Raw genomic sequence first — 12,131 nt, 5'->3', positions numbered from 1 at the left:
TTACACTGACGTTTATGGTGATAGAAATCAGAAAAGGGAACCATTGATTTTGTTATGATAGCTGGTCTCTGATCATGAGCAGGGAAGTGTTCCCTTTCTGACACAGCTTGGCCATGCTAAAGAAACTGTCCCTTGGGATTACTCCGTGCTGAACTTCCGGCATAATCTTCCTCAAGCAGAGCCTTCCTTAACGTTACAGAAATTCCTAAACTGATGATGGGAGTATGCACTCAACCCCTGCTGAATGGGCCCAGTCCTCCCCTTGGATGAGTGAAGTCCACTTTTACCAGCACAGGAATGGAATATGACCAGTTACACTCAGATAAAGCACTTGGTTTAGCGTTAACTTTGCTAAATTAGGCGCTGCGAATGGTGTAACAATTCAGGGTTCAACTACTGGCCCTTGGTCTTTGCACAAACCACAGGCTGCTTTCTTAGGAGAGAGTTTGGGTTGAAGGCACAAACTGGCAGTCCATCTCTTCTCTGAGGTTTCCCTTGGTTCTCCATTCAGATAGTATTTGCTAATTATACAGTGACATCTCTGGGCTTGAAGCATACAACATATTACTGGTTCTCATCTGAGACCAGCAATCCTGTTAGAGTGATAATATCCCATTAGACAGCCCCAAAGGATGCCTTCAGAGAACGCTTTTATAAGAAGCAAAGCTCTGGGCAACAACCAGTGCCTCCTCCAAAACGGAGCTGAGTCAAACCTCCGGCAAAGCTGGGCTGTCACTGTGAGAGCAGTATAAATCCCAGATAAATCCTCATCCCACTGTGTACCAAGTTGTTTAATTACGGCTTACTTAGTGGGCTGACTTTAGGAGCTCATTACAGCATTCTGGAAAACGGAGAGTGCTGAGAAGTCTCTTGGCATTCCGGCAAAGGGCATTTTGGTTTTAATTAATCTGCCAATTAGATGGGCCACATGAAGCTGGCAGTGCTGTTTGTTTTCAACCTGTGCAGGGTGGAAGTCCCCACCAGAATGCGTGTGGAGCGATGGGCCTTCAATTTCAATGAGCTGATACGGGACCCGAAAGGTCGGCAGAACTTCCAGCTCTTCCTGAGGAAGGAGTTCAGCGGTGGGTCTGCTGTGTCTTGGGCTTTGTCCCTGCCTAGGCCGCACAGCAGGTGCTGGGAGCTGGGAGGATGACAAAGTCACAAAGTAAAAGCAGTAGAAGTGACTCTGGAGGCAGTGGCTGTGTAGCCAGAGCGTGCAATACCATCTAGTGGCCCAGGACACAAAATACAGGCCAGGGCAGTCCCTGTGCGGGGGGGCAGCTCCCAGGCAAGCTGGATTCACAAGCTCACAGAATTACAGAATCATCAAGGTTGGGAAAGCCCTTGAAGCTCCTCCAGTCCAACCATTAACCTCACACTGACCGTTCCCAACTCCACCAGATCCCTCAGCGCTGGGTCAACCCGACTCTTCAACCCCTCCAGGGATGGGGACTCCCCCCCTGCCCTGGGCAGCCCATTCCAACGCCCAACAACCCCTTCTGGAAAGAAATACTTCCTGATAGCCAGGTGTAATATGCAGATATTACAGGTGTCAGCAAGCAGAGAGCAGGGGAAGGCTGTTTTCCTCCTTCAGCCTCAAAGGGATTTTCCAGGTGGCTGTAAGAATTGGAGAGACTGAATTGGGGCCAACGTGTATTGAGTCAAACAAATTCAGTTTAGGATTTAATAAGTGGGATTGCATATCCCTCAGTCTTGCTCTCTGCTGACTGTGTCCTTGTTACGCAGGAGAGAATCTGAGTTTCTGGGAAGCCTGTGAGGATCTCAAGTATGGAGACCAGTCCAAGGTCAAAGAAAAAGCAGAAGAAATTTACAAGTGAGTCTGATAATTTTACATTCTTAAACTCTTTGTACATCACCTTCCACAAATTGTCATTCTTGAAATGGTTTATTCCCCAGCCTTTTCTTTGTAACTGTCATCAAATGTAGCCGTCCTATGTCCCCATGTAGGAAAGGAGCTTTTGAAGATGAAAGCATAAGTATTGTTTTGTTATATAGTTACTTTTCCTTTCTGTTCTCCACTATTACATTTAAGTCTTAGCATGTAATTTAAATAGAGGTGTGGAATAGCAAAGATCTTGGGGCTGCCACAAGGAGAGTGGAAAGACCCTTTCTGCTTCCAGTGGGCTAAAATTTGGTTTATATCGTGTGCTAACAGTGCAAGAGGAAGTGACTGCATGTTGTGCTGTTGAAGAGGAGATTGACTGGCCAGGATCAGGACAGCAAATTGTAGTGAGGAGCTGAAGGGACTTTTCCTTTCATGCATAGACAGAGGGATCTCTGGGAATTCTCCAGCTGTTAATGGCACTGTTGATTCCTCCTCCTTGCAGGCTCTTCCTGGCTCCAGGAGCAAGGCGCTGGATTAACATTGATGGCACAACAATGGGCATCACGGTCAAAGGCCTCCAGCACCCTCATCGTTATGTTTTAGATGCTGCTCAGACCCACATTTACATGCTGATGAAAAAGGTTTGTTATTTGTTTCCAAAGCCTTAGGGGGATTCCAGTTCTTTGGGCCTTTCCGTGCTTTTGTGTGCTATCAGCTGTCACTTTCAAGTGACCTTTGTTTGAAAATCCCTCAAATTTCCTGACTTAAGCAAGCCCTGGTTCAAGTCTTTGTATTTTGCTGCTTCTTCTTCCCTCTAAGGCAGCCATGTCCCCAAGGAGGTGGGAGTCAAGTGTCTGCTGGAAGTCCTACTTTCTAATACCAGCTTGGTCACCAGCTTATTCAGAGCTTGAACAAATCTTTTAGCTTTACTCAGTACCACTCAGTGCCACATCAGGTATCCCTGTGGTGGGATGCTTGTATCCAGCTGGATTTCAGCAGTGGATGGGAAAGGGAGTAGTAATTGTGATACAACTGCGTGAGTTTTGTACCAAGAGCATAACCAGACATGGCCCGTCTTAGGTTTGAGTGACTTTTTTCACACATTTTTCTGCAGTTTTGTTGATGGGCACCCTTTTTTAGGCCTGACTGATGCAGCAGACTGCAGGCTGATGTCAGCATGCAGTATGTCATGGCTTTCATTAGATCAGGGTGACCACAAATAACTCCTCCTTGTGAGCGGTACAAAGTGCACTTAGCAGGAAGGAGCATTGTGGAACAGAGCAGCAGCTAATGCACACTGACACTGAAAGCAGTGCAACTATACTGATTTTTGCCAGTTGTTGAAAAGTTCGGCTCCTGAAACATGAGCACTTCACCCTGCAACGACTGTGAGACACCACTGGCCTGGGCTAAGCTCAGTTCAGACCTTTTAGTCTGCATCTTACCTGGGAAGCTTGACTGTGAGATGGAAGTCCTGGGAATTTTACACCAAGATGAAAGGCTATTGGTTTAAATAGCTACATTTGCCTGAAAGATGCAAAGTCCCTTGGGCTGCTGGGGGAGATTATCTGGTTCCCAGCCGCTGTGGCTCCTGAGCAGCTGTATTTGGTGGTGATTTTAATAAGGGTGTTTGCAGCCCATAACTACCAGTTTCTCTTTTTTTTCTCCTAGTAGGACTCCTATGGCCGCTATTTAAAGTCTCCAGTATACAAGGAAATGCTGGCCAAGGCTGTTGTGCCACAAGAGACTGTCAAAAAAAGGCAAGTGAAACTGGATGTAATTGTGGGTTTTGTTTTTCTTGTTGTAGCAAGGGTAGAAAAAGCTTGAGTTGCAGCAAAATTACTATGATTTAGATGTTCACTTAATTAAATAAAATTTTTCGCTAAAAAGATGCTTTGCTTTGAGACTGATTATGCTGTTTATTTATGAGCCTTTTGGAAGTGGCTTGTGTGCAGTCAGAATTGACTTGATGATTGCTCGGCTGCCTCGTCTGTTGGGTCTGTTTGGAAAGGCTGTGATTGTTGAATTGATCACGGCTCCTTTCCTGGAAGGAGAGAGCACAGTCTACTGGGCAGGGGAAACCTCCCGCCTCCAAAACACTGGCTGCCACCGCAGGGTCCTCCCTGGAGTCTGCTCAGCTCTGCCCAGACAAAGCCACTTAACCCCTGCGAGGTGAAGGTGACAGCAGCTGCAGCAGAACAAAGAGCATCTTACTTGCAGGTGGCTGCTGGCACGAGGTTGGTGGCCTTAGAAGAGGCAGGCTTTTTCCTGAAATGGCTTTTTCCCAGCCAAGATGAAGGTTGTGTAGTGAATTTAGGCCGTTTGAACTGCAGTTGCTTCTTAAAGCTGAGCATGCGGTGTCAGAGCCAGACTGGGTGGTGCTTCTTTCTCTGTTCCTCTTCCACTCCTCAACCTAGCAAGCAAGAAAGAGGAATCATGGACTTTCACACTATTGTTTCATGTAAAGCCTATTTTCAAGTCAGTGGAAAAAACCCTCCTGCTGACTTGCTTAGGGTTTGGTTAGTTTTTCCCTGAGCTACACATCACAAGATCACTGGCAGATGCTGGTCGACCCCTGGTGACTACCTTCGTGTTTGTCAGTGCCCGTTCTGGAGACACAATACCCAGCATCCTGCTTAAACTGGAGAGCTAGTACCTCATCCAGAGGTGGCTTAACACTTGGTTCCGCTGCTGCTGGTCATGGCTTTGCTGACGCAGGTAGCAGGTGTTTTCTGGGGGTATCACAGACACTAGAAGCACCCGTGCTGGTCCCTGTCGATCTTACTGAGGGCACTAGAAAACATTCCGCTGATGGCAGTTGTTTGGGTTCACACTGAATGTTAGTTACGTGCAAATGCTTACAAGAAAAGGAGCAATGTCCTGGCCATCTCCTGGCTCTGGGGTCCCTCACAAGGACCAGGAACAGGGCTGACTTTACCCTTCTAGCAGTTCGAGATGTGTGACACTGAGTCATCGAGTCCTGCTTTAAACCACCTCATCCGTGTTTGTGCTTCCTTCTTGTTGTGCGGGTGACAGTGGCATGTCCATCTCTGTGTCTGAGCTTGCCCTCCTGGTAAGTTTTCTTACCAGGGGGGAATTTTTGGTGCCCTTCTACTTTTCAGTAACGCCCTGCTTCTTCCTCTCACTCTCTGCCCAGCTCCACTTTCCTGTTCGGCCGCCGTCAGCTCCGCTCCAGCCCCAGCCCCATCATCCTGAGGCAGCAGGAGGAAGAGGCCAAAGCCAGAGAAGCCGCTGCGACCGTGGACATCACACAGGTCATGAGCAAGCTGGATCGCAGGAGCCAGCTCAAGAAAGAACCTCCCAAATAGGCTCCGAGCCCCGCAGGGAAAAGACAAGCCGAGGCTGCGTTGAGCTTCGTCTCCCCTTCCTGAAGATGTCAGTGCTGCTTTAGGTTTCCCCGGCCGGCTCTGCCAGCAGCCCGCATCCTGCATGTTGCCATGGCTGCTGCAGCAGCAGATGTCACTCCCCAGGCATGGGAGTGCTGCTGGAGCCAGGCCGCTGGCTGTGCCGGGCTCGGGGTGCAGGGCCCCGCCTCCCTCCCTGCACACCCCGGAGCCGGGGAATGCCTTCTGGCTTCCCCGAGCCCCCTCCCGAGGTTGGGCAGCCTCTCCCTGCCTCTTCCTCCAGGAGATGGGATGGCACAAGGCAGAATAAAGCTCTGCAGTCCCAGTCCTTTGGGTTCAAATCAGCCTTCCTCGGAGCAGAGGTGGGTGACCCCGCAGGCAGCAGGGCGAGGTGGCCCTCAGAGCGCGCTCGTCCTCTTGGGGGGGTGTGCACCCTCCCAAGGGGCGCATCCTGGGCACCCCCTGCGAGGAGCACACCCCTCACTTCGAGCATCCTGCACCTCCTAGCCAGCGCAGCGGAGCCACAGGCAGAAGAGCGGGGTACACTTCTTGTGAGGGTGGTAGGATGAGTGTTTCTAAAGGTTTAGTTTGAATTTTAACGCCACTCCCGATTCCCCCCGGCACGTTGGAGATGCGCAGCAGAGAGCTCTGCTCTCCCCTGAGACTCCCCCACACGATGAGCTGGGTGTGCAGGTGTACAGAGCCTGCAGGAGGGCTTGAGAGATGCAGCCATGGCTTTGTGTTTCTTTTATCAAATCCTTCCTACCTCTTGTCTTGTCTTTTTCCTGCTCTTCTATTTTCTGTCGTTAAAAAAAAAAAAACCCACAGACAGGAGGTAGTTCCAGTTGTCACTGGCTTGTAGCCCAGAGGCAAGGAAGAACCAGGGTAGAGGTGTTAAGAGCTAGTTTTAACTTTAAGTAGTGGATTTTTTTTTTTTCATTTGCTCTGTTTCTTTTGCTCTTTAGAATGAGGCAACCTAAAATACTACCTTAGTGCTAAAGAGCTCAGGGAGATTCCAGGCTTTGCTGGGAAACCCCAGCGTGTCTGGACAAGGCTGATGATTACCAGAAGTGGGAACATTCCTGGAAAGCCTAGTAAAGGGAACTGGAGGGGCAGAAAAATCTTCCCTGTTTTTTAAGGGAGGCAGAAGGGACCACATGGGAAGTGCTGAGTTCTGGGAAGCTTCTTCACTCCGGTTTGTATTGTTGTTCCATTTGTACTACTGGTCTGATTTTACAGGAAATGGGAGATGGAGGAAGCTGGATGTCAGTGGGAGCCCTCGGGTACAGGGTGCAGGCAGACCAGCGCCACGCAAACAGGGTGATAGTCAGGCGGTAGTTGGGTCCCCAACAGCTTTGAAGAGCGATTCTTGCCCTGCCTGTGGGTGTTATCAGAGGCAGAATTGGGGCTACACAGTCTGATCTGATATCTCTGCAGAACTGGCCTCCGCCGCTTTGCAGCTGAGCTGGGGAGATTTTCCTGACCTCCGTTAACCCAACAGTGGTAAACCTGCTTAGAGGAATTGAAACCAAGTTGCGTGAGCCCTTTGCTCTGATGTCAGGGTCTGCTTGCTAAGTCTCTGCTCTTACTCCCAGTGGAAGCAATGGCAAATTTTGCAGTGCTGTAAGGGTGAGCAGGCTCAAACTGTAATTTTTTTTTAAATTCTGCTTCAAACCACAAAGTTCTTTAAGTCAGGTACTGAGCACTGTCAACCTACCTTGACATAAGAGCACTGACAGATGCTCAAGAACTTGGCAGGGTTGGTCCGAAGTTACTTGGATATGATGAGCTCCACTGTCTCTTCAGAGTTTGTATAACATGGTGCATGTTGGGATTGCCAGTATGTAGTAACATGTGGAAGATCAAGTCAGGGTATAAATAATAAATAACAAATCTGTGTGTTCCAGTCAGTCCCTCTGATTCTACTTCTATTCTGTCTGCAGCTTTGCTTTTTATGTTCTCTCTATCCATTCCTTTCTCTGATTTTTCATCATCTCAGCTTTGCATTGCTGTCCCCCTGACATGGGTTAAAGCTGCATGCTCTGGAGTCGCTGGGCTTGTGAAACACCAGTCCTACACTTGCAGGCAGAAGCTGGCTCTGTTCTGCTTATAGGCAGAATAAGCTGGCATGACCCAGCCCCTGCTCCTCGGCCCCTGCTGTTTGGTCCCTGAAGAGGAAGGTCGCTTGGTACAAAGTGTGACCACGGTACAAGCTGAACTTCACTTTGTGCCAGCCAAGAAATTGTTTGTTTCCATTGGAAATCAGAGCCATATGCTGTTTCAGTTCTTGGCCATCGCTTCCATGCATTCATCTGTCTAATAAAAATAAATGTAGAAAATGAAAAAAGAACCGAGTTCATCCTTCTCTGTCTTGTCTCAGTGTGCTCATCCTTCACCGTGTCATCTCTCTGCCGTGCATGCCTGCGTTTTCTGTTTGTGCCTCTGCTCTCAGCACTTTGGACACTGGAGCTGCATTTCATTGCTGGGAGTGAGTCCTTGGGAAACGGGGGGGCGGACCCCAGCATGCAGCATGTCCTCTGCTGATGAATCTGTACTTGGGCTTGTCCTGAGGGCTGAATTAGCTGAGCTGGAGACTTCACAGCACCAGCCAGGGACACTGGGGGCTTCAGCACAAGATGTGGCTTCTTGTATTACCAGTCGTCAGGGTTTGGAGCTCACTCTTCTCTTTCTCAGCCGCCGCAGCAGCCAGCACATCGGTGCTCTGGGTGTGACATGGTTACGCTGTTCATAACCGAGCTCACATTCTCAGGATAACAGACTGCTCCGTGCCTGGAGCTAATCGTTGGAAGGAATGAGACGAGCTGGTGTCTCCTACAGCATCGCAGCGGGTGTGGGGCCGGAGCTGTCAGCACCCGCTGAGGCTGGTAGCGATGGCCCCACTGCTTTCCTTGGGCAAATTGCGACACCTCCGCTCTCCCGCTGCAGGAGGGCAGTGAAGGGGACAGAGCTGCAGGAGAGGGGGGCACTGTCCCAGGCTTGCCTGCCAGCTGAGCCCTGCCTCTCCCGGCAGCACTGGCAGCACCCAGCCCTTCTCCTCCAAAGGAGAACAAGGCTGGGGAGACCAGCCACCGGTGTGCCCTCACCCCAGGCCTGACCCAGCCTCTCTCCTTTTCCTCCCCACAGCCGTGCCGCCAGGCCCCTCGCCTGGGTGTCTACGCTGGCACCGGCACCCTGCCATCGCTGCCCGCTGGCCCTGGCAGCCTGGCCCCTGGCACCCCGGCTCTGCCCCGCAGCCCCTCGCCCACCAGCGTGGCCCCAGACAGCACCAAGAGGGAGCGGGAGCGCGAGGGGGCTGGCCCCGGCCCCTTCCCCTCCAGCAGCGGGAGGTCCCGGGCGGCCGCCCTCTCCTTGGGCCGCTTCCTGAAGAAGGGCTGCTGGACCTCGCCCATCTTCGCCACGCTCTCGCCCAAGCGCCCGGCCATGCCCCACGGGAAGGTGCAGCCGCTGGGTGAGGGGGAGCGGCGGCTCCGGCTGGACGCCAAGGCCGTGAGCAGGTAAGCACCGCGCAGACGCCCTCGTGAGGGGCTCGCCCCCGGCACCATTTCGGTTTGTGATTAGCCAGAGGTTGGAACAGTATCAGCTGCACCCATGAAAGCGGGTCTTGTGCTTTGTATCCCAGTCAGCCATCGCTGGGTCCCTGCCACGGCTCCCTGCTGGGGGCTGCCTGTGATGGCGGCTGCCAGGAGCAGGCACTGGCTCTGTTTCTCCCTGGTGTCGGGCAAGAAAATGGAGGTGCTGCACCTTCCCGCTGACCCCAGGGAGCATCCGGGGATGTGGGCTCTCCTCCCTCCTGGGTACAGCGGGCACTGCCTGTGCCCTGCAGCCCTGTCACCCTTTGCCCCGTGTCCCCGAGCCTCCACGCGCTGGAGCAGGCCGGAGGAGGCGGCGGCCCCCTTGCACGAGACAGCCCCAGCTCAGCGTGAAGATACGTTTGCGTTTGCCCCCACGTCAAGCGGCTTCATGGGCCGTGGAGCCCTGCGGCCCTGTGTATCTTAGCAGTTGTTGTGTGTCCAATTCGGTTATTTTGGTGGCTTTGGAGACAAGCTGGAGGCCTTTGCACCAGCAAAGATGGTGAGACATTCCCATGCTGGGGTAGGGACCCTGTATACCCCCAAGAATTCTCCCTGCAAGGCTGGGCGATGCTGCGAGCCCGGCTGATGGCTGCCTTTCCTACAATTGCATCTAAAAACCACCACTGGTATAAAAGCGCCCCTTCCCCTTGGCTCCTTGCACTTGTTTTCTGTATTGGATGTGTTTTCTGATGAGAAAAGGGCAAGAGGCTGTGCCGGTGGTTCCCCTCTGCTGCGCTTACACCTCCTGTTCATGGTACAAGGCCCCCAGGTTTTACTTTTGATCCCTGAATTTGGAAAACTGCTTGTATCTTTGTGTTTGTTCTCAAGCGTTAGTTCAAGTTTGGTTTAATGATTTGAAAGTCAGAGGAGACCCAGAGGTAACAAGGGAGGAGAATTCTTGAGGGAGAGTTATGAAACGTTCGTTATTCCGGAGCAGGATGTGTAAGATTGGGGATTTTTTGCCTGGAGAGGCTGTCACTGTTGAAACCAAATCCTGGCCATGTCCCTCACTAAGAGCAACCTGTCCTCAACCTCTTTTAATCCACCTCTGCTGCTGACCAAGTGGATGAGTCTGCATTATAAATTCAAGAGCACAAGTCTGAGGGCTCCTTCTCCACCTGGCTCTGCTCTCTGGCTGTGTCGGAGCTGTGTCACACAGCAGTTTTGCTTCAAAGGGGTGGGAGTGCACATTTCCTTCGTTTTCCATCTCTGCAGGCTTGTGCCACGGAGTTTTGCTTTGGGATTTGGGGTTTGAACAGTGGAAAACTCAAAGCCAGACTCCGTACTGCGTGTTTGCTGTCTCAGAGAGCACATCAAAAAGTGCCGCGTGCGTGATGAGTTTTTATTTCACAACACAGCTTCTTCCAAATAAAAATGGATGCTCCTTTGGAGAGCCGAATCTACCCTATAGACTCTGAGGAGGGAGAGGACAACTGCCACCAAGCTTGTAAGGACTCTGCGAAGGAGGTGATCTGTCCTTGGGAGAAGCCCACGGAAGAGGGGCGAGCTGGGTAACGAACAGCCCAGACACGGACGCTCTCTTTCCAGGCCCGAGACCCCAGGGTTCGCCACGTGTAGTTCAGTGTTCGGGCCGTGCTGTTGAAGAGGTGCATTAGAGCCATCCTGCAGCATCAAGGAAGCTCAGACTACCCAGCTATGAGTAACGGACCCTGGGGTACCCCTCTGTTTGCAATTCAAGAATTTGAAGCATTTCTGGACTGGTTTTCTTTCCTTTTTTTGGTATGTTCAGATCTAATCATTAGAAACTCCTTGATAAATGAGCCTCATTTCTTGCCTTATAGCAGATGGAGAATTTATGTGTGTGTATATATATATATATATATATCCTGGGAAATGGTGTCTTATCTGAATTACTCGCTTGGCCATGAGGTGTCAGCACACTGTACACAGCACAGCTAGAGCAGAGCCTGCAGGCGATTTTCAGAGTGGGACTCAGACTTCAGTGCCAAGATTGGGGCATGTTTGTGTCCCCAGCTTGGGTCCACCTCTTACTAATAATAACAATTATTAATTTTAAAGCAAGTTCATTAAGAGACAGCTGATTGCTAGGGGAAATAACGAAACCCCTCATGAGAAGCTGTGTACTGTATGGCATAGCATCATTCCTTAATCCAAACCAAAAATGATCCCAAAGAGCAAGCAGTGCAGAAGAGCAAAGGCTCCAGAGCGCTGCTGCATTAACTCCAGTTTCCCTTTTGTGGCCTCTCAGTGCTGTGGTGGGTTTTGAAACCGTGTCATGAACAACAACAACACCTGGGAAGACCCAAAACAAAGTCATGTTGGTGTTCTGGGTGTCTCCAAACTTAGGTTGATGCATTGCCACAGTCTTTAACTGTGTTGTTCTCAAGAGTGTTAGAACGTTGCTTTCCTTATGTCATGTCAGTGCTTGGAGATGGTTTTTTTTGTTCAAGTGTGGAGGGGTTTCCTAGATGTGTGTCATGTGAGTCATTATTCTGTAATTTGGCCATGTGGCCTGTGACCTCTGATGTTGCCGTTCTGTACTTTCTAATTGTAAATGGAGCTTTGCCTGTGTGGCTGACGTGGTTCGTGATGCTGACTTCTACTGTGGGATTTAAAGTCTCTCCTCACACACGGTCAGTGGTCCCCATTTCCTCCAGGTCTGGGATGACACTTTTAATCACAGGGCAGTTTAGGAAAATCAAGAGGCTGTTTCTGTTTCCAAACGCTCTTTCCCAGGGGAGCAGAAAGATGCAGTGGCCCAAAGCAAAGGTCGAGCAGGAGGGTGCTGCCCCACGCTGCCCATGGTGCTTCTCTTGTACCGGTGCGTGTTTGCTCTTGCTGGCTTTGCTTTGTCGGGAGGATCTGGTTCTGCTGTGACAGTCACTAGCGATGGCCATCTATTACTTATGAGAGACAAATGTGGTGTCTTTTGCGATTGTTTTTGTTAATATTGTTACTGAGCGGCTCCTGACGGGACACCGGTAATGTGCAATCCAGGAAACACAACAGGAAGACATTGTGATGTGTAAAAGTTAATAATATTATGTTTAATATTATGTACATATTATAAGAGCTATTCTACATTTAATATGTCTCTCATTGGCTTGGGGTTCCTCCTGTGCACCTCCTTGCCTTCCACTCCAGAAGCAAACAGCGGCCGCAGATCACAGAATCACAGACTCATTCAGGTTGGAAAAGCCCCTTGGGATCATCGAGTCCAACCATCAGCCTGACTCTACAAAGTTCTCCCCCACCCCACATCCCCAACATCTCATCTAAACGACCCTTAAACACACCCAGGGATCGGGACTCCACCCCCTCCCTGGGCAGCCTATTCCACTCTCT

At 50.7% G+C, this 12,131-nt stretch overlaps 2 protein-coding genes across 3 annotated transcripts in view; both read left to right on the top strand.

Moving 5' to 3' along the window:
• The window catches only part of LOC141951952 (regulator of G-protein signaling 9-like), a 31,180-nt gene extending 23,615 nt beyond the window's left edge, over positions 1–7,565 (top strand). For both annotated transcript variants that reach the window (XM_074888833.1, XM_074888832.1), the window contains exons 13-17: positions 967–1,082; positions 1,747–1,834; positions 2,349–2,487; positions 3,521–3,606; positions 5,004–7,565. In XM_074888833.1, the coding sequence (XP_074744934.1) occupies positions 967–1,082; positions 1,747–1,834; positions 2,349–2,487; positions 3,521–3,606; positions 5,004–5,175 (601 nt within the window). In that variant the 3' untranslated portion in view covers positions 5,176–7,565. The remainder of the gene's footprint in view (positions 1–966; positions 1,083–1,746; positions 1,835–2,348; positions 2,488–3,520; positions 3,607–5,003) is intronic.
• On the top strand, positions 5,430–11,854 carry RGS9 (regulator of G protein signaling 9). The gene is made up of 4 exons (XM_074889121.1): positions 5,430–5,573; positions 5,654–5,771; positions 8,243–8,726; positions 10,163–11,854. Exons 1-4 carry the CDS (start codon positions 5,430–5,432, stop codon positions 10,317–10,319), a joined length of 903 nt encoding a protein of 300 aa, XP_074745222.1. The 3' UTR covers positions 10,320–11,854.
• The last annotated feature ends 277 nt before the right edge of the window (positions 11,855–12,131 follow it).

This window comes from Strix uralensis, chromosome 19 (genome assembly GCF_047716275.1).
Source record: "Strix uralensis isolate ZFMK-TIS-50842 chromosome 19, bStrUra1, whole genome shotgun sequence".
NCBI classification, from domain to species: Eukaryota; Metazoa; Chordata; class Aves; order Strigiformes; family Strigidae; genus Strix; species Strix uralensis.
The sequence above is the reverse complement of the archived record's forward strand: the minus strand, read 5'-3'. Positions and strand labels throughout refer to the sequence as shown.